General features: G+C 28.9%; 3 protein-coding genes across 3 annotated transcripts; all 3 read left to right on the top strand.

Moving 5' to 3' along the window:
- Positions 1 to 4,622: 4,622 nt before the first annotated feature.
- On the top strand, positions 4,623 to 6,996 carry LOC123298625 (ribonucleoside-diphosphate reductase subunit M2 B). The gene is made up of 6 exons (XM_044880712.1): positions 4,623 to 4,878; positions 4,937 to 5,197; positions 5,255 to 5,490; positions 5,552 to 5,780; positions 6,130 to 6,348; positions 6,412 to 6,996. Exons 1-6 carry the CDS (start codon positions 4,804 to 4,806, stop codon positions 6,562 to 6,564), a joined length of 1,173 nt encoding a protein of 390 aa, XP_044736647.1. The 5' UTR covers positions 4,623 to 4,803; the 3' UTR covers positions 6,565 to 6,996.
- A 1,497-nt stretch (positions 6,997 to 8,493) lies between these two features.
- Positions 8,494 to 13,811, top strand: LOC123298627 (dynein regulatory complex subunit 6-like). The gene is made up of 7 exons (XM_044880714.1): positions 8,494 to 8,937; positions 9,009 to 9,103; positions 9,816 to 9,949; positions 10,023 to 10,125; positions 10,359 to 10,761; positions 11,496 to 12,539; positions 13,657 to 13,811. Exons 1-7 carry the CDS (start codon positions 8,871 to 8,873, stop codon positions 13,740 to 13,742), a joined length of 1,932 nt encoding a protein of 643 aa, XP_044736649.1. The 5' UTR covers positions 8,494 to 8,870; the 3' UTR covers positions 13,743 to 13,811.
- A 1,897-nt stretch (positions 13,812 to 15,708) lies between these two features.
- On the top strand, positions 15,709 to 21,463 carry LOC123298626. The gene is made up of 3 exons (XM_044880713.1): positions 15,709 to 15,833; positions 15,900 to 15,989; positions 17,986 to 21,463. Exons 1-3 carry the CDS (start codon positions 15,794 to 15,796, stop codon positions 21,363 to 21,365), a joined length of 3,510 nt encoding a protein of 1,169 aa, XP_044736648.1. The 5' UTR covers positions 15,709 to 15,793; the 3' UTR covers positions 21,366 to 21,463.
- The last annotated feature ends 68 nt before the right edge of the window (positions 21,464 to 21,531 follow it).

Below are 21,531 nucleotides of genomic sequence, written 5' to 3' on the forward strand. Positions count from 1 at the left end.
TAAAACAGTTGCTTTATTTCGCTTCCCATATACCATTTATGCAATTTTTTTAAACATCTGCTGTAAAAAAGAATGTTTTTTACTACTTTAAATGATCCATCTTTGTATGGAGAACACAAAAAATATATTTCTTCATAGATCCTAAACAGTAAACAAAGTTTTCGTAAACATAGCCATTCCTTCAAGTTTTTTATGTGAAATTTTTATAGTTTTGGTGAAAAAGTTGCCTAACAACTGTCGATTTTATCCTTAATATTGTTAAAGTACTATTTCTCTTTCTCTATATCGTTCAACCGTCATAATAATAATCAAAAAATGATTATGATTTCGGGAGATTATGATGTTGATTTCGGGAGTAGGGAGAAACTACACAATTTCTGAAGTCTCCGGATCAAATTGAGAAAGCGACTAACCCGAATCACTCTTACTTAAGCCTATATACCCACCGGATTCGGTGGACGATCTCGGTGATACCCCATGCATTATACTCGAAATCAATATTACTATTCATTATACAATGAAATTTACAAAATTTTAAAAACCCCCGACAAATTTTTTGGGTTTTACGGAACCCAATTTTTCATCCGTTTAGGCGCTACGATGCCACAGGCAGACACGCATCACACCTTTGGTTGGTTCGGGGGTTAAAAATCAAATTATTTTGCTCTTAAAATCGAAATAGTCCATTGAAGTGAAACTTCTGCATCCTAGCCATCAAATATTCTTCGATTGAATTTTGATATCAACATATCTTTTTTCAAATATCTCGGATTCTCGGATACATTAATAAATAATAATTATATATAATGTTGTGAAAGCATTTAATACATTATTTATAAACATAACACATGGAATGGTGATCTATAAAAGTGTAAAGTCTAACCAAACTGAACGACAAACGTCGTTGTAGTGAAATATCCCTTGGGATAATTCAGCTAACTTTTCAAGCCCAACATCTGAGTTGACTTTGAATTGATATCTAATACCCTTACCAACCAACGAACAAACCAACTTTCAAATATTTTATATTTTTTTCGTGTACAATTTTTTATACAGAAGAAATAAAAAAACTTTTAAGAAAAAAAGAGATGAACTTCAAAAAAAACAAATGAATATGCACTAAAATGTAAAAAAATAACGATAATATAATGTAGTTAAATTATTGTTATTTTTATTGTCAGTGCCAGCCAAGGAAACAACTGTGGCAGAGGAGTTTGCTACATTACATTGGCTGACACCGCCTGCAAAAATAACAATAATTTTAACTACATTATATTATCGTTTTTTTTTTTTTTTTTTTACTTTTTAGTGCAAATTAATTTGGTTTGGGATAGTTTTTCTATTGAAGTCGATTTTTTTTGTTAAAAGTTGTTTTATTTTGCCATTTTTAGTGAATCTGAAGTATAATAAATAAACAGAACTCGACCAAATTGAAATGGGAAAGCACCAGCTTTTAAATAAAAAAAAGAATCATTAAAATTGGTTCACCCAGTCGAAAGTTCTGAGATAACAAAAAATACAGTCGAATTGGGAACCTTCTACTTTTTTGAGGTCGGTTAAAAAAGAAAGTTTGGAGGAAGAAAAAGGCACAAAGTTTAGAGAGCTTCGAATCAGTTAATAATAAACTCTTATTAACTTAAATACCTTACTTTTCTTCAATATTTTAACACATTCTGAGCATATAAATTTTCTTTTTTCTTTTAAAGACCGTTGTTCAATTTGTCCTCGAGTGTTTTTAGTAAGAATTTATTCTAAATTATGAGTAAATTATTATTTATTAGACACTTTGAAATCTTCGAAAATCAAATTCATTTGCTTATTATTTATATCTAATTTGTAGCTTTCCAAATTTCACAGCTATGAGTCATTTTCAGTTTCGGAGTATGTTTTATTGGAATATATAAAATTTAAGAGCTCGGACTAGAGCTGATATGGGTCTATTTTATCCCGTGTGTACTCTATTTTAATTTATAAATTTGGATAATGTTAATGGTCCCTAAGTCCCCTCAGTTAAAGTCCGATGTTTATAGGTATATGAGCTCGGTTTAATTTACGACTGGAATAAATTTTAGCAAAAATTTGACCTAATAACCTCTGTCTTAGGTTATTAAGTGTGAAAATATTAAAATTTAATGCAAATGAAGATCATCGAAACCAAATCATTATAAAATTTCCGTAAGTGATCTCGAACGAAAATTATTCCGTAAAATTTAACTGGCAACGAGGGTATATGTTATTTTATAATGTAGGGATTATTGATAGATATGTCATTTTATATAATTGAACGATTATCGAAAATCAAAAAAGAAAGTGGAAGTTGATAAAGTAACCCCTCCCCCACAAAGCAAAATTTTGGATCCGCCATTGACGCGGGAGGTGGCATTTTGTACTCCATTTAAACTTCGCATCAAACTTTGCTAGCTATATTCAGAATAAAAAATTTAATACATATAAAACCAAATTTTAAAACTTTTCTGAATGGCCTAATTTCGCGGGTATTTTATTTATCGCTTTAATATGCTAAATTTAGATTCTTTGGCTCTCTAAGATTACGAAAACGTAAATTTACGAATCTTAAGAACCTAACGAGTTATTTGAAAAACATAAACTTGTAAAAATGAAAAATTAAGGCTTTAAATCTATAACATTAATGGCTACCAATGACTAGAGATATAATATTTTAGATGTATCCCTCTATAAATAAGAAATTCGTGTATTTTAAGTCATGAACATGTTTCTAAAAAGATTCAGGAAAGTGAAAATAACAATTTATCATTATATTGACAAAATATAGAGACAAATTACAATAAAGAAGACGCGACAAGCGATCATTATTATTTTTTATTGCATACTTAATTTAGAGATATGAGTTCTTTGTAATACATATTTCATAATCTGTCCGTCAGGTACATTAGTCCGTCCCCCCAAACAAAGGCTCAGGAGATGCAACGTAAACTTATTTGAAACTATTTTTTTGGCAGTTTAAAGTTTTGTAGCAAACAAACATTCATACTTTGACGGGGTTTGTATATGGAAGTTTTGTGACTATTTCCATTAAATTTTTAATAAACACTTTATGAAGTTGTACAATTCAATATTTATTTTTAACTAACATATTTCAACTGAATAAAATGATTTCTTTTAACAAAATATATTTATAAACCTATCTACTATCTCTAATCAGCGTCGGGAAAACCCCATTTGAAACATTCTTAAGACCTCCATATACACATATAAGCGTAAACAAAAATAGACAGAACTGGAATAAAAGGTATTAATGTATTATTTTCTATTAGTCTTTTTCCTCTGAAGATTAAAAAAAGATCCTCTAGATGGCAGGATATATTTGTACCCCCCCCCCAGTCTTGCCATCTAGCGGATCTTTTTTTAATCTTCAGAGGAAAAAGGCCTGGAAATATTAATTATTGCATGTCCGGATTTAATGATAATATTATAATGTTTATAATTTGTCTTATGTAGTTAGTTAAAAATTTTTATTAGTATTATTTAAAAAATATAATGCTTTAATTAGCCTTTTTACTCTTCAGAGGAAAAAGGCTGATTTAAGAATTATGTTGAAGTAAATTATCAAGGGATGCGTATAATCATCGTACTAATAAAAAATTCAAACCTTTTCAATAATTTGAATTGGAATGATGTTCCTAACTACAGTTCTCGATATATCAGCTGCACTTTAAACTCTAATGAACTGATATCGTCCTCTCTTGACATAAGATAGACATTAAAATTTCATATTCGGTTATATTGAAGATTATTCAAAATTTCAATAGGATATATGTATTTTGGTTAATTATACAAAACCAGCACTCTATCTCTTGAGTCATGCTGTAAGTATACCATAGGTCGTTACTCGTCCTTACGGAATACCATAGGTCGTTACTCGTAGATTTTATTTCCGCCATAATGATTACATTTCTACTCTTAAATAAAGTATACCTAGTTTATGATAATAAAATTTTTCTCCGTTTATTAACATTATTAACATTTTCAAAGAAATTAAATTTTCAAAATTATTTCCAAAAGTTTTTTGTACTTATTAGAAATGACTTTATGACAATTTAAAGTTTCCTATAGACTTTCACCGATTTCGAATTAAAATTTCCAATGGTGATAGGGTGTAGTCAATACTTTCTAAGCAGTTTGCTTATTTCGCGCGATTCACTATTTTCTGAAGACACTGTAAAATTAAAATTATATAATATATAATAATAATATACCTATTTTTGATCGCCTTTTTCACGGAATTATTAACAAGTTTGAACAGGCTATTTTTGTATATTGATTTAAGTAGCTTAACTATTGTTCGTTAGAAAGATAGCACTATACAACTTCAATATATCAAAGTAAAGGATAACAATACTATGGAAACTTTAGACTTATAGACTTACAAATAAATTAAAAAATCGAATAGACCATTTTTAAATAAATTTTATCCCGAATTTAATTACCGAAATATGTTCTCTAATAAATTTTGAAAATATAACAAATATCCTACGAAAAAAAGTTTTCTATTAAATAAGAGTGCTTGTTGACAAATTAAAATATTTAACACTTTCCAGTTCAACAGAATTTGCAGGTCTATGATACAAACATGCCATAATGGTTATTTGGGGTTATATCACTTATATTATTATTGCACTTAAGATTCATCCAATACAAATAATTCCCGCGTTTAAAAATGAAGCCTTACTCAATTATAAAAACTCCTGCATGTAACTGTTTTGTGTTTATTCATACTTAAACTCTTGAAAGTGACGTTGATCGTTTCGAAAAATATTCAAAATGCCGCAATTAGCAAACTCAAACGACATAGAAAACCTCAAGGAAAATATGGAGAAAATTAACATGAAGTCTGAGGTAAAAAATGTGAACTATTTTCATTTTTATTTATAATACTACATGGTTTATGTTTTAGGAAATTGGCGGGAAGACAGATAATAATGTTCTAACAGAAAACTCAGTTAATATAATTAAAAATGAACAAAATACTTTTAAATCAAAAACTGTTGAAAGAAAAACAGAAGAACAAGCTGAATTTGATCCTCAACTTGAACCTTTACTACGAGAAAATCCACGTCGATTTGTGATATTCCCTATACAGTATCCTGATATATGGCAAATGTACAAAAAAGCTGAAGCATCCTTTTGGACTGTTGAAGAAGTTGATCTATCTAAGGTATGTTTTTCTATTAAGAATTTAGGATTTTGTTTTGATCCTGCTTTTCATTCATAGGATATGAAAGATTGGGATTCATTAAAAGATGGCGAACGCCATTTTATATCCCACGTATTAGCATTTTTTGCTGCATCAGATGGAATTGTAAATGAAAATTTAGTTGAACGTTTTAGCCAAGAAGTTCAGCTCCCTGAAGCTAGATGCTTTTATGGTTTTCAAATAGCCATGGAAAACGTTCACTCTGAAATGTACAGTCTTCTCATCGACACCTATATTAGAGATCCTCATCAAAGGTAAAATAATACCTCCCACTGACTGTCGTTTTTTATTAAAATTTTCTTTTTAAATTTGTAGAGATTTTCTTTTTAATGCGATTGAAACCTTACCTTGCGTAAAACAAAAAGCTGATTGGGCACTTAATTGGATTTCAAGTAAGAATGCTACATTTGGTGAGAGAATTGTTGCATTTGCAGCTGTTGAAGGTATTTTCTTCTCTGGAAGTTTTGCAGCAATATTTTGGTTGAAGAAACGCGGTTTAATGCCAGGACTCACTTTTAGTAATGAGCTTATTTCCAGAGATGAGGTAAATATTTAAATTAATCATATTAATCTTTTTATACCAAATCAACACAGCCGTGAACTTCTGCATCTACTTTCGTAATATTTCATTCAAATATATCAAATTTGATTACAAGATAATGACTCATTCTAGAATTACGGATATGTAAAATTAAAGTTTGAAAAAATCGATCATAATCTTGGGTTGGGAAATTTTTCCAGATCCAAATGTGGATCCGAAAAACGAGTCAACAAATTGCAATAAGATTTGAAATATTAACTTACAACAGTCGCGTGATGCTAATGTTCAGCTGTGTTGATATGCAATAATCTAAATAATATTCAATTTTTAATATAATTTATTTTATTTTCAGGGATTACATTGTGATTTTGCTTGTCTTATGTTCAAATATTTAGTACAAAAACCTTCCAAAGCTCGTGTAACAGAAATTATTAAGGATGCAGTTGTAATAGAACAAGAATTTTTAACGAATGCCATACCAGTTCGCTTATTAGGCATGAATTGTGATTTAATGTCACAATACATAGAATTCGTTGCAGATCGTTTATTAATGGAATTAGGTTGTTCCAAAGTAAGTTAATAAAAAAAATTAAATTAATGAGTTTTTACATTTAAAAAAAATCTTAATTTTTAGGTTTATAACTCACCAAATCCATTCAGTTTTATGGAATTCATTTCTCTAGAAGGCAAAACAAATTTCTTCGAACGTAAAGTAGGAGAGTATCAAAAATGTGGTGTAATGACTTCTCGCCTGGATAACGTGTTTAGATTAGATGCAGACTTTTAAACGCAGCTGCAGTACAATTATTAATAGTTAAAATACCTAATTTACGTGATTTTTTTAAATTATGATTCTTGAATTGACATTATTTTCAAGTTTCCATAAATTATTTTTCTGTTGCATTGATTAGCTGACATCACAGACAATTCCTGCAACTTCTTCCCGACATCTGTGAATGATATGCATACAATTACGAGAAAGCTTTTAAAATTTTGATACCGACACTTATTTTCTATGTAATTATCTTTAAAAAAATTTCAGTTTTTAATTTAGAAATTTCAATATCTTTTATCTACATTAATTTTCAGAGTTATATTTGCATATGCACTAATATCGAGTTAAATTTCGATTTTGCCCCACTTTCCTAAATCAGTTTTTTGTATTTTTAAAATACGTATTTTCGACTACCAAGTACTCATCATCAGTAAGAATTAGCTAGTGATTACTTTTATTATGAATGTTACTCTTTGCTAATTTGAGTAATATTCATAAGAGTAATCACTAGCTAATTCTTACTGATGATGACTACTTAGTAGTCGAAAATACGTATTTTAAAAATACAAAAAATTGATCTAGGAAATTGGGGCAAAAATCGAAATTTATTTCGATATATCCTAGAGTTCTCATTTATTATCTTCGATAATATTTATACTAATATCGAGTGATTTGAAATTTTTTTCTTTTAGTTTAGTGTTAATTTATAATTGTTTTTAACGCACTTCTCGAAATTAGTACTTATTTTATGATTAATGCACTTGAATTTTAATTAGTATTAGAGTTTATTCTCATAACCATATGAATATTTGATCTTGTATATATGATTTAAGTAAATTATAATTATTTCTAAAAATACAAAATTGTATGGCTTAATTGCTATTTTAATTTTGAGACATTATTGTTAATAGTTTTTAATAAATAATATGTTTATAATATAATGAAAGTGTTATTTTTTCAATTAACTTAACGATTAGATCTTCAAAAGGTAGATAACATAATGGTAGTAACGATTTGACTTTGGTCTTTATATAAATATCGCTTTTTCGTTAAGTCGGAAAACTTTCTTCCAAGACGTACATACGTACCGCAATTTGTTTATTTGAGTGTAATGTTGTAAACGATCAATTAGCAATTCTGGGAATAACAATAGTATGTATTCATTGTGTTAAATATGATTTTTACAAGTCTGAGGTAGGAATAATAAATTACGAAACGTTGCAAGTAATAAGTCGTTCAAATGGTAATAGAATAATGGTATAAAAATGATCAAATTCCTTAACCTATACTATAAAAGTGTTTAAATTTTTAACTGACCCATAAATTTCAGTTTTTTAAGACGCTTTGAAATACTTTTGGTACCTAATATTCTAAATATTATTGAAATCTTAAAATTGTGAACATTTTTTCGAACATTCGAAAATAGACTAATTAGGTGATTTTATAAAAACCTATACCAAAATTTTGTTCATAGCATTAATATTTTTAAGCGTTACAAACTTGGGACTAAACTAAATATACCTTGTATATTACATATGCATGGTACATGTTCACAATTTTAATTGTGTAAGTGTATAAATAATGAATAAATTCATAATTTCAATATTTTTATGAGTATTATAATTTAATATTATTTTTGCATATTTAATCATATTTAACAGGTACCTAGGTACCAACGTATCTAGGACCTAGTATTTTTAGAAAAATGTTGCCTTTATAGAATCAAAATTTTCATATTCATGTATTCCGGCATCTCTTGTATCAAACAATTTAAATTTAACCGCTCATAGTGGCTTGTCAATTCTTGTACGCAATTATTATAAATACCAACCTAGTAATATTTTTTTATCAGCGCAAAATATAAAATTTTTTGTTTATTTAGTTTATTAATTAAATAGCAAAATTTTTCTCACAAACCAAAAGTGAATCTGTGTATAATCTGTGCAAATTGTTTGTTCATAATGTGTTGATTCAAATTTTTAGTATAAATTTTAAAATTTTGCTGATTTTCAATCTTTTATCCTGTTTCTGTACCAGTGGACCGAATGAACGTTAGATAATCGGAGGAATAAACAAACAACAATTTAATTCCAGTAGTTGATGAATTTACATGTGTCATTTAATGATTGAAAGCAGTAGTAGTTATTAGTTTCAAATGTTATTTGTTAAATTATTGCTGTTTAATTCCTAGTGATCGACTGACATAAAAAAATTAGGTCTCCTTTTTTGTTAAGTTACACGTATTGAAAAGGTTAATAGTTGAAGTATGTTATAAATTTCTCCGAATAGTATTTCTACTGGAATAGAAATTGAGAAAAATGTTCGACGAATTTAATTATGAATTAATCAGAGAGTATCATGAATTAAATGGCAATTCAGAATTAGGTTAATATTCCACAAGTCATTTTTACTTGATTACACAAATGATACATTTATTTTTCATCTTATTTTTTTAGAATTGACTACAGAATTAAGAGACACAGAATCACAAACACATACTGAAGATGGTGTACCGATACGAAAATTGTATGCGGGAAATTTACCAAAACATGTAGGTTGAAATTTCAAAAATATGTCTTATCATTTATTTAATTATTCAATTCAATTTTATTTTGTTTCAAGGTTTAATTTGCGAATTCATGTTTCTTTAGTTGCATTGTTAACAAAATTATTTTTTTTGATTAACTCTTTCTTAACATTATTATATTATCCAGTCAAATTACACTTTGAAGGTTACAAAAATTCCCATAGAGCTAAAAATTGGTATGAATGTTCAGAATACTATTATAAATGAATTGTGAAAAGTCCCCATCAATCCCTCTTGTTCAAAAAATTTTATTAAGGGGGAAGTTTGCAAAAATAGGCTTTTCGCGTTTTTCAGCAAAACGATGAGTTTCACAGCAAAAATAGTTCAGACACAAATTATAGATAATCCGATTCTCTACCAAAAGTGTCTCTACACCTTTTCATAAGTATTGCCATTTTCGTGATATAGCGGTTCAAAGAATTGAACAAATTATTTTTTTCGTGAAAAACGCGAAAATCCTATATTTGCAAACTTCCCCCCTTAATAAAATTTTTGCACAAGGGGGATTGATGGGGACTTCACAATTCATTTATAATAGTATTCTGAACATTCATACCAATTTTTAGCTCTATGGGAATTTTTGTAACCTTATTTATACTTTATGGACTAATTTGACTGGATAAATAAGCCATTTAACGTTTCTGGTTTTAATGTGTAATTCGTATTTTATTTAAAGGCAAATCCGCGTGAAGTTAAAAAACTTTTTGAAAAATATGGAGAAGTGGAAGATATTATATTAAGAAAACCCCAAAATCCTTCAAAATTTGCGTATGCCTTTGTTACATTTTCAGACACAAATGATGCCGTTAGGTAAGTATAGATACCTTTAAACTATTCTTGAATAATTTGGAATGTGTTAATGATATCTACTTTTTATTTTTAGAGTATTAAATGACAAAGACCGTATAATATTTTCATTTAGAAAACTTCGAATATCTCCCGCAGATTCATGGCATCAACCAGATTTTGCTCAGGAAACAAACAAAGTAAATTTTTCTATACACAAAGAACTTCGAATAAGATAATGTTTTTTTTTTAATTTTAACATAATTCTGATTTAAATATGTCAGTCATATAGTCCGATCAAAAATTTAGTCATAAGTTAATATTTAATTCTGATTATTATGAAAAGAAAATATGAGCTTATGTGCATATTTAGTTCTTAAATAAAATTAGAGTACTCCGCTTAGTTTATTATCACTATATTATTTAATTTCAGGACCCACAAGAAACTGAAGAATCATCCACCAAAACAGAAAAACCAGAAGCACATGTATTTTCAGAAACAGATCCAACGCTGGATTGTTTAAACGATGATTGTATGCTATATATTTTAAATATGCTTCCTTTAAAGGATCGCATTGTCGTAGAGCGAGTTAGTAAACGTTGGCGAACATTGTGCCACGTATTATGGAATCAACAACGAGTATTATGCGTGAATACCGATTCATGGAGTTCATGGCATATAAATTTTACAACACAACGTTTACGAAGTGTTCTTCTACGATGTGGACATTCTTTAAAAACATTAGATATATCAGAGAAGACATCGAAACTTAATACACGCACCTTACAAATTATTGGAAAATATTGTCCAAATATTGAAAACTTAAATATATCTGGTAATAAAAAATTTTATTAAATAAATAAACTTTATTGGTCTGAAATACGGCAATACACTGTCTTTCAAATAAGTGGCGCAATAAATTATAAATTTGGCTGATATTTATGTATACATTTTTTAAATTAATCGTATTCAAGATGATTATCCAGTCAAATTACACTTTGAAGGTTAAAAAATTCCCATAGAGCTAAAAATTGGTATGAATGTTCAGAATACTATTATAAATGAATTGTGAAAAGTCCCCATCAATCCCCCTTGTGCAAAAAATTTTATTAAGGGGGAAGTTTGCAAATATATGTTTTTCGCGTTTTTCACGAAAAAAATAATTTGTTCAATTCTTTGAACCGCTATATCACGAAAATGGCAATACTTATGAAAAGGTGTAGAGACACTTTTGGTAGAGAATCGGATTATCTATAATTTGTGTCTGAACTATTTTTGCTGTGAAACTCATCGTTTTGCTGAAAAACGCGAAAAGCCTATTTTTGCAAACTAACCCCCCCCCCCTTTAATAAAATTTTTTGAACAAGGGGGATTAATGGAGACTTCACAATTCATTTATAATAGTATTCTGAACATTCATACCAATTTTTAGCTCTATGGGAATTTTTGTAACCTTACTTATATTTATTGGACTAATTTAACTGGATAATGAGTTATTCAGAACTATAAACAATATTATTTAATACTTTTAATTTTGTCATATTTATAAAAATTTCGCATATTTTTCAGGTTTAACAGTATCTTGTCATGCAACAAAGTCTTTAGCATCGTGCTGTACTAATCTTCGTGAAATATCTATGGAACATTGTCCCGGTATCACAGACTATGAATTAAAGCCTATAATTATAGCCAACGAAAATATAGAAGTATTAAATTTATCAAGAAATTCAAAATTAACTGGATCATGCTTCGATTACTTAAAGTCATCTGTAAAACATATAAATGTTATGAATTGTACATCGTTAGAAGGTGAACGTTTTGCGAAAAATTTAAAAAGATTCCATAATTTATTACAATTGAATTTAGATAGTTGTGTGACATTACGAAATTACACAATAAAAAATATCGTTGACAGTGTTCCACAATTACAACATTTATCGTTATCAAATGATATGCCATTAGTGGATTCACAAGGCACAAGTTTTTTAAATAAATTGGAAAATTTAGTCAGTTTAAATTTGAGTTTAAGTTGTTCCGTGAATGACAATACATTAACATTAATATCAAAGAGTTGTTTAAAATTAGAAATGTTGGATCTAACATGCTGTCGAGAAGATACTGCTACTGTTAAAAGTGTAATCACAAATAGTGGTATTGGAGCGTTAGCAAATTTACCAAATCTAAAAACATTATTCATAAGCTATTTGAACTTTAGCTCGGATGGTTTAGTATCATTATCAGCTTCTAGAAAATTAACGAAATTACAATGCCGTGGATGTCCATGGATTTCAGATGTAGGAGCTATTTCAATAATTGATTATTGTGAAGATTTAACCGATTTTGATGTTAGCGGATGTGATTTAATTACACAACGTACAGTCGATTGTGCGAAAAATGCAATGGAAACAACACGCAAAGGAAATTTGCCCTTATGTCTATATGTTGGTGGTACACATGTTCTTCCAGATCAAATACCAAAATCACTGCCTCCATTACTTAAAGTGTCTTTAATAGATTTAAGTGTAAAACATTTACGTCCAGACTTTAGTGATGAATTATTTAGTAATAGCGATGTGTTGCTGGATGAATCCTGGCCTAGTGATGATGAATCAGGTAATTTTATTTATGAATCTTGGCATAGTGATGATCAATCAGATAATTTTATTTTCATTTAGTACGTATAAATCCCAAAACCTTGCTCTTTTGGAGCTAGATATAGTTAGAAGCTGACATATATTTTCGTGTATAAATCTTAACTCTTTGATGTTTGATAAGTTGATAGTTGGTGATAAGAGATTTTTTTTTCTTGTGCACTTCGCTGGGAAATTAGGTGCTTTCGAGATATTTAATTTTGGTTTCTGACTACCTAACTGGATGTTATCGAATACCAAATGTAACCACGTGATCAGAGAAAAATTTTAATTTAACATTTTCCAGCAACCATAAACGAAAAATCTTGAAAACACCGAATTTATCAGCCAAATATGTAAAGGAAACAAAAGTCTTCTCTTATCATCAAGTATAAAACTTCCAAGAATCAAAAGATTTGTGTTTTTGTATAAAAATGCATGTGAGCTCTTTAACTAATACAGAAAGTAACGTGCTTCAATATTTTATATGCCCTTAAATGTTAATCCCTAAACACCAATGGTAAATTGCACGCTCGCGTTTTTTTGGAATAAACGGAGAAACGATCATGAACTCGCAATTTTTAGCTAACCAATAGTTCTCAAAAATTATGCGCAAAAAATATGAGTGCCATTTTTCAGATTTTCCAACCGTTGTACAAACAGAGCTCTTATAATTTAACAATTTTTAGAACTTCGCTACCATAAATCTCTAAAAACAAATGACAAAAAGCAAGAATTTTTTGAAATTTCTCGTGCGAATATCAAGTTGAAATTATTTTACTAGCTTAACAATTAAATTCTATATTAACTTGATTAAAAGGGCGGTTGGAGTCCCTTAAATTTGTGAAATATTCACCGAGAAGAAAATTGCTAAGTCATTAAAGGATATTTCATTTGCAAAAGCCTTCCCAACTATTAAATTTTATCGAAATTGATCAAATAGACGGACGAACATGACATTCTCTAAAAAGGAAATAAAACAATGGGGGTTAACGTAGATGTTTGCTTGGAAAAAAAATTCTTCTTTTGAGCCCTTCATATTTAAGTCAAAATTCCAAAATTTTGTTTTTAATTAATATATGTTTATTTTCTGCTTACAGAATGGGGTTTTGAAAACGAGTATGATGAAGACGATGACGATGACGATGATGATCTGGAAGACGATGATTTATGGCCAGTGTTTTGAATATTGTTTTCAATTCCACAAATTATGTATTTGATTTTTAAAATATTATTTTTTCTTAATTTTTTTGTAATTACATATCATGTTTGAATTATAATTAGAACACAATTTAAAACATATGACAAGTTATTAAAATTTATAAATTCTTTTGTAGTGAGAATTTTTGTTGGTTTATTTTTTCTTGATATATTAGGGTGTTTATCTTGGAAAATGTTTTCTCAGGATAATATTTTTTTTCAAATAAAAATTAAGAATTTGAAACAGTAGTGTTTGGATCGCAGGCCTGATAGAAAATAATATAAAATTCGAAGAGAGACAATCTCTTTTTCTTTTTTTTAAATAAACCATTTATAAAAATCCTAATTCAGGGGTCAGAATGCCTGTAAATATTTTTGTGCAGATTCGTTTTCTAATTTCTAATATTTTTTAAAACTTCATTTTAACTTTGTGTGTTTGTAATTACATTAAGAAACATTTCGAAATATAATTTTTTTTTTAAATAAATTTTGTTTTTTATTTGTTAATTCATATTTTTCGTAAAATTTCAAAATTAAAATTATAATCTAATTGTCTATTTTGGGTATATTTCTAAAATACTGGATGTATTACTTGTTCGTATCTTAAATTAAGACAATATAATAAAAAAATCGAAGGCGAAAATGTAGCACTCGATTTCCAAAGGAAATGAAATTTCGTTTCCTTTGTAGAGTTTAATCATATTTTTGCATCTATCGAAACACATGTGAGCAAAAAAGTATAGATTCGATTGTGTTGAACATTATTCCAACTATTAAGAATAAAATAATCTAAATATTCGACATTAAAGAATCACAACAAATGTCTAAAGTTAATCATGTACATATGTATGCTTAGATCTTTAAAACTACGTAACGGATTTTGATGCGGTTTTACAATAGACAGAGTATGGGGTTGAAAGGGATGTGCTTCAAAAACTTAAATATTTGTGCATCGATTAAGCTCAAATATTAACAAGACATATAACCAGCTTCAAGGATTGTTTTTATGGATTTTTATCCTTCGGGGGCTTTTATTTTCAAATATACCCAAGTGGGGCATCAAATAAAAGAGCATGTCGTGTACATTACAAAACTGTAACCCCTACGCAAGAGAATATGGAGGTAAGGGGTGAAAGTGGAAATGTTGCCGAGCAAAACCGGTAGTTCACAGCTAGTTTAATATATATACTGAAGTATCAATCCGAAAAAGAAAAATTCATGTTGCCAAAGAGTATAAAGTTCTATAATTATATTTTTTAATATTAACCAAATATTGTAGGCAATGTACATAACATATGTGTAAATTTTATGTATAAATTTGAAGATCTCCAGATTTGGAAAAGTTTACGGTAAAAATTTAGAAATATATTTCTAATGAAAATACTTCAATCCCAAACGATACCTATTAAGAAATTTCTGAAAAGAGTATGACATTAAAATTATTGTTAGCAAATTTTCTTAGAACAGAAAGTGTAGGTATAATTATTTTTTAAAACTGCCTAGTTCAAGCATTTTAGTAAAATTGCGAATTTAAGCATAAATATTTTACATGCTCTTCAATTACTCCTCAACGTAATCAATAATTAATGGTCATCCTTAATTATTTAATGCTTAATGATAATAAATTGCTGTAATGTAAACATATACACCATATTTACAGCATCGGGCAGCGTTACTCTTTATAGTCTTTACAAGTATTACCAATACAAAATAATGTAAAAAATTTTTAATTAATTTTGTAACAAAAACTGTGAAAAAATCGTCTGGCGTATAAATTAAAGACATGACATAATTATTAAAAGTGCGATAAAAATATAATTCCACGTGCTGGGAATCAACGATTATCTCAGCATCCCGCCCTTTTCTTAAAACACATAAAAAAAATTTTTTTTTTATCAGTGTTCGATTGGAAAGGGGTATAAACAGTTAAATACCGGCATATTTACTAGTGATGTCAGAAGTAGATTTAACAATTTTTTTAAAATAAATACAAGTTATTCTAATAAATTTTAATATTTTTTACTTTATACTATAAAAATGAGTTCTGAAGATATTATAGAAGAAACTCAGTTAGAAGGTATTATATTTTTCTAACCTATATGTTCAAGAAAATTTTAGTGAAAACTATTATATTTTGTTATAGAAAGTACAGAAGTAGACGATGGATTCAGTCAGAAATTAGTACTAGAGGAAAGTTTATCATTTGTTGAAGATGAAAAAAATGAAAGTCAAAGTGAGTTTTACAAATTCTTTTGTTTTTTATAATAGACTGGGAGCGAGCGAGCATTTGTTTGGCAGCGAAAATTTTTGCTAGGGATTGGCTACGATTCATGGTTTTCTAAAAAAACTAAAAACTGTACTAACCACAGGATACTCTGTATGGATATATATTTTAAAATTTTTTGGTTGCGTATACAGTGTCCCATATGAGTACTGTACAGACGGAACAAAACCAGCAATTTTGCACAAAATTTCCATTCAAATCAATTGCAGTAGATAAAATTTCAATAAAATTATTTTCCAGAAAGTTTTTCCTAACGTTAATATTTGGGTGAGAATATTCGGATACTATCGTGTGTATAACGTGAATCTCACGTTAAGACAATTTAAAGTAAATAATTAGTGTGAACAGAATATTATCTAATATTTTTTTAACTTTTCTGAGATTTTCTAAGAATTAATGAAATCATAACTTGACCCTCTTAAAGGTAAGGCCAACCCGTGGATCAGTTACATGAACGCAATCACAGGGAAAAACTATTAATTTTTCACCAAATCCGACAGCGGATTCATAATCTACGTATGTCTACTATAAGCATATCTACTCCAAATTAACGTGAGATTCACGCTAGTCACACTATAGTGTCTGAATAGCGACTTTCAAGTAGCGTTGTGACTCCAGAAAGCCTGTTTTTCTGGTATTTTAAAAGAGTACCAGACAATGAAACAAATGACAGTGTATTTCATATGAAAAGCTAATTTCCGGAATATTATGGTTCCAAATTTCTTAGTCTTTCGAGAATGTATTGCTTTTCCTATTAAATATTCAAACTACAAAAATTAGGTAGCTAAAATATTGAAAGTTCTTTCTTGAATTGATTATTTTCGCGCGCTATGTATCTGTAGCTTATTAAATTTTCGATACTTAATTTTTTGATACTCAAAATTAAAATGTATCTTATACAGTTACCTGCTTTATTTTGTTTTGAATGTAAATTTTATTGATTTTGAAGTTGAAATAACAATATTTACTAGCTAAAAGTATAACTTTGTAATGGCTCGCGAATGGTATCATATAAAACAGATCCATGGTTTTATGGCGCTGTGAAAATATTCAATTAATGTTTGATTTTAAATTTATGACAAATACAACAAAACCCATCTTTATTAATTTGCAAATCAAACCAACGACGATGACATACATTACATACTCAAAATTCAAATTCTTTTGAGCAATCTCAAAAGGATGATCACCCATTAATGATCGATTACGATCACGTTCTTTACCACCAGTCAACGTACGACGTCGCGTCGTGGCATTTTATTGCTAAAATAACAATTAATTAATAAATAACTTAAAAATTATAACAACTATAATTAAAATGTTTTTATTACTTGTATTAATATCACTTAATTTTTTTAGTTATTCTACTGTAGAACTGCAAAAATTAATTGTTTATATTTTATCACTTTTTTTTGTATTATTCATTATGACTTTTTTTAATACTTGAAAGAATCTACAGATGGCCACTCAATTAAAATTAATATTAAATGTAGCCAATTATATATTACTATTAGATGTAGCTCACGGATAGTGCCACTGTCTCTGCATTTATATAGATATATATATACTCACTGTCAGAAAAAATGCCACAGTTAAAACATTCTAAGCGTACTCATCATATGTTATGTTATAATAGTAACACTTAGAATGTTTTAAAACGAGCATTTTTTCTGACATTGAGTATACATACATGTAATAAATATAAAATATTGTTGTTTTTATTATTTATATAATTTTTTTCTAAAAATAATGATTGATAACACATCTATACATAAATATGGAACTACAACATTTCATTTCATGTCTAAATCTTTTGTATTTTTTTTTTGTAAAATTTACCACCAAAAAGTTACATTTTAACCTAGTAGAGGCTCGCTTCGCTCGCCTGACAAATCTTTTAAAACTATTTTAATTTATTAAAACTATTTTTTATTTGAAACTTTAGGTGTTTTAGATTCTTCAAACAATGAAAATAAACCCGTTGAAAAAGAATCTAAAGTTACAGAAAAAAAAGTTGATGAAGGAGAGTCTAAACCTTTAGAAAATAAAATCATCCACGAAGAGGAGTCTAAAATTGAAGAAAAAGCTGTTGAAGATGAGTCTAAAATTGAAGAAAATAATGATGTTGAAGAAGAGACTAAAAATGATAACACTAAATCCAAAAATATTTCGGATGCTCCTGATTCAAAGAAAGTCGATAATAAAGAGGAAACTGTACAAGATCAAGAAATGAAAGATATTAATGATATCGACAGATTAGAGTCCCAAGATATGTTTGAAAATGAGGACAAAATTGAAACAATTGAGTTAGACAAATCAGAAAATGAACTTAGAGAAAATGAAGCATCAAGAAAACGAAAAGCAGATGAAATAGAATCCAATTTACCAACTAAATTGAAGAAAAGTGAATCTGAGTCTGATGGTGGTAAATCAGTTGATATTGAAATCCAAGAAAAAACGGAAGATACAAAACCAAGCGAAGTGGTGAAAAGTAATAGTAGCACTGAATCTAATGTTTCGTATTCCGTACTTTCTGGAAAAATTAATTTAAGTCAATATGAAAAATCTTTAAACAATTCTACAGTAGAAGTTTCATCCAGTGTGGAAATTATTGAAAATTCTTCCGAAGATTCAAAGGATATAATAGACTTGGCCAAGGATTCAAGTAATTCATTAGAAATTGTTAAAAGTGAGGATATGAAAGATTCAATCACAAACGGTGGAACTACTACTAATGGAAAAATTGATGAGATTCATGAGGCAGAAACGGAACCTGTTGAAACGGAAAAATTGCTTAATTCTGATTCAAACATTTCAAAACCAGTTAACTCCGATTCTGAAACAACAAATAAACAATTGCCTGATCATTTTGTTCCAGATTTAGTTGATAAGTCTGATAATATTTCACCAATTGCTCATAAAGATAGTTCTGTGTGTACTCAAAATGGTAGCTCTTCTACTCCCAATTTAGAAAACGATCAAAGTGATAGTTTTAAGTTAAAGCCAGAAATTTCTACAAAAAAACACATATTTTATGTTGAAGTTACTTACACTGTTTCTGAAGATAAAGATGTCGTGAATAAAGAAATTACTCAAGTGTTGTGCGAAGACATTTCGGAAATTAATAACTATAACAAACGAATCTCTGATGTATCAACAGGTGCTTTAGGAGATGTATCCAAGAATACTTCTCCTAGTAGTAGTATTAGTGTTCCTCCATTTAATTTACCTAATCGTTATTCTATATTGTCTAATACTTCTCGATTGTCAACTCTTTCCCGGTATTCTACGAGTAGTTCTTCATCTATAATGAGTTCCGCTAGCGCATTAGCCGGTCGATCATCTATCATTCGAAATGAAGAACATTTTTTAATTCCAGAGATTCCTTTGAATAAAAGTAAAGATAAACAATTTATGGATTCGAAAAACCTTACAACTGATCAAGTATCGTTTATTAAATCGCATTGGAATAACTCTGAACAATTGCTTAAAATTCTTGATGCCATTGATCATAGTCCGTATTCCATGAATATTTCTGCAAATTATAATGAGAAAACATCACCATCAGCTGAACATTTAAATGATGAGAATGATATAATTATTGAAAGGGAGAAGTTGCGTACTCCAGAGAAAAAACTAGAAAGTATTAACGAAATGAATACTCCTAAAAGTGAAAAACGATCTACCCGTAAAAAACGTGTACCCAAATCATTAGCTGAAAATTCAGAAACAAGTGAAGTTTCAACTCCTACATCCAATAATCGTGGGCGTGGTGCTCGAAAAACAAAGAGAACCAATACTATTGATCAAGATATAGATAACCAATCATCATCAAATAATATATCCGATATGCCAATTCAATCTGGTAATATTTCCGTAGGTCAAAGTGTATTTGCTCGTTGGACAGATCGAAAATATTATTCTGGAATCGTACAAGAACATGTAAAAGGTAACAAATGGAACGTTAAATTCGATGATGGAAACACAAAAGTTTTAATTGAGGATTATATTTTATCGGGATGTCACACGTTGTTAAAAGGACATTCAGTTTATGCACGAATTAAGAAAAGTGGAGAATATGAAACAGGTATTGTGACTGAGTTATGGCTTGAGAAAGGAAAAGTTCGGTATAAAGTAGAAATTGATGGAGGCGCTGTTGTAAAAGCGTTTGCTGATGAACTATTTTTAACAGAAGATCAAGCAAAAACAGTAAAAGAATTAAATCGTATTGTTACTCCACCAGGCACTCCAAAATTAGGACTTGTGACATTAGATAACATAGTAGAAGGCAAAAGAGCCACACGTTCAAACAGAAAATATGCTAATGCCGCTTTCAGTCCTAGACCAGGAGTTTCTGGAACAAGAAAAATGACACCGCGTAAATTAGATTCTGAAGATGAAAAATCAATTGATTCTAGAAGTGAATGTGCTCTGGAAGAAGTAGGCGGAGTTGAACCTGAATTAAAAAATTTTTCTACTCCGGCAAAAGCAAACAAAGGTCCGGGAAAAGTTAAAGGGACTGTTAAAGCCACAAATCGATTACCAAAATATAAATTACAAGATGATATATTTGGTCCTATTCCAGAAAATAGTAATATTTTCAATGGACTCTCTTTCATTTTAGTATGTAGCAACACGTCAGTGAGGAGTAATAAAACTAGTGAAGAGAACAGTGTTAGTGAATCCGATACTGAAAATGAAATGAGAGAATTTACTAAAATACCATTTTTAGAAGAGCATCTTGTGCAACAAATTAATGGTGGTGGTGGTGTGTTGTATCAACACTTTGAAGATATTCCACCAAGTGATTATGATATGTGTAAATTAATATCGAATCGTCCAAATAAAACTGCTAAGTACATTCAATGCATTGCTGCTGGCATTACAATTTTAAATCATGAATGGATTGTACGATGTTGTCGTGAAAATAAACGTCTACCTTTCCAAGAACTTCCTATTGGATGGTCTTTGGAGAAAAATAAATTTATCGATTCATACCATCGAAAGAAAGATAAACCTTTTCAAGATTTATTAATATACTTGGCACCAAATGTTGATAAACAATTTCTTAAATTTTGGGAAAGGGTTTGCTCATTAGCCGGTGGTACTATTATTGTTATGACCGACGAAGACATAGATTTTTCAACAGCAACACTTTTATTAGCCGATAATGATTGTCCCGAATCAATTGTTGATCGCGCTTTAAATTGGGGTATACCTATACTGTCCACCAATTGGGTTATTCAATCGATTATTCATGGTGAAGCTAGACCTTTTGATGGTCATTCAAAATACGCATATGATTCTATTGATGAAGATGTTTAATTTCGTAGTTTTAAGCATATTCCAAAAAGTAATTCATTTAGAGTGTTCTATTATTATTAGGAATAACATTTTAAGCTACTAAGTATGTAGGTTTTTTAAAAGCTATGAACAATTTTGATAATTAATAATATCAAACTTAAAATTTAAATATTGCATTTAGTCAATT

Source organism: Chrysoperla carnea, chromosome 4 (genome assembly GCF_905475395.1).
Source record: "Chrysoperla carnea chromosome 4, inChrCarn1.1, whole genome shotgun sequence".
NCBI classification, from domain to species: Eukaryota; Metazoa; Arthropoda; class Insecta; order Neuroptera; family Chrysopidae; genus Chrysoperla; species Chrysoperla carnea.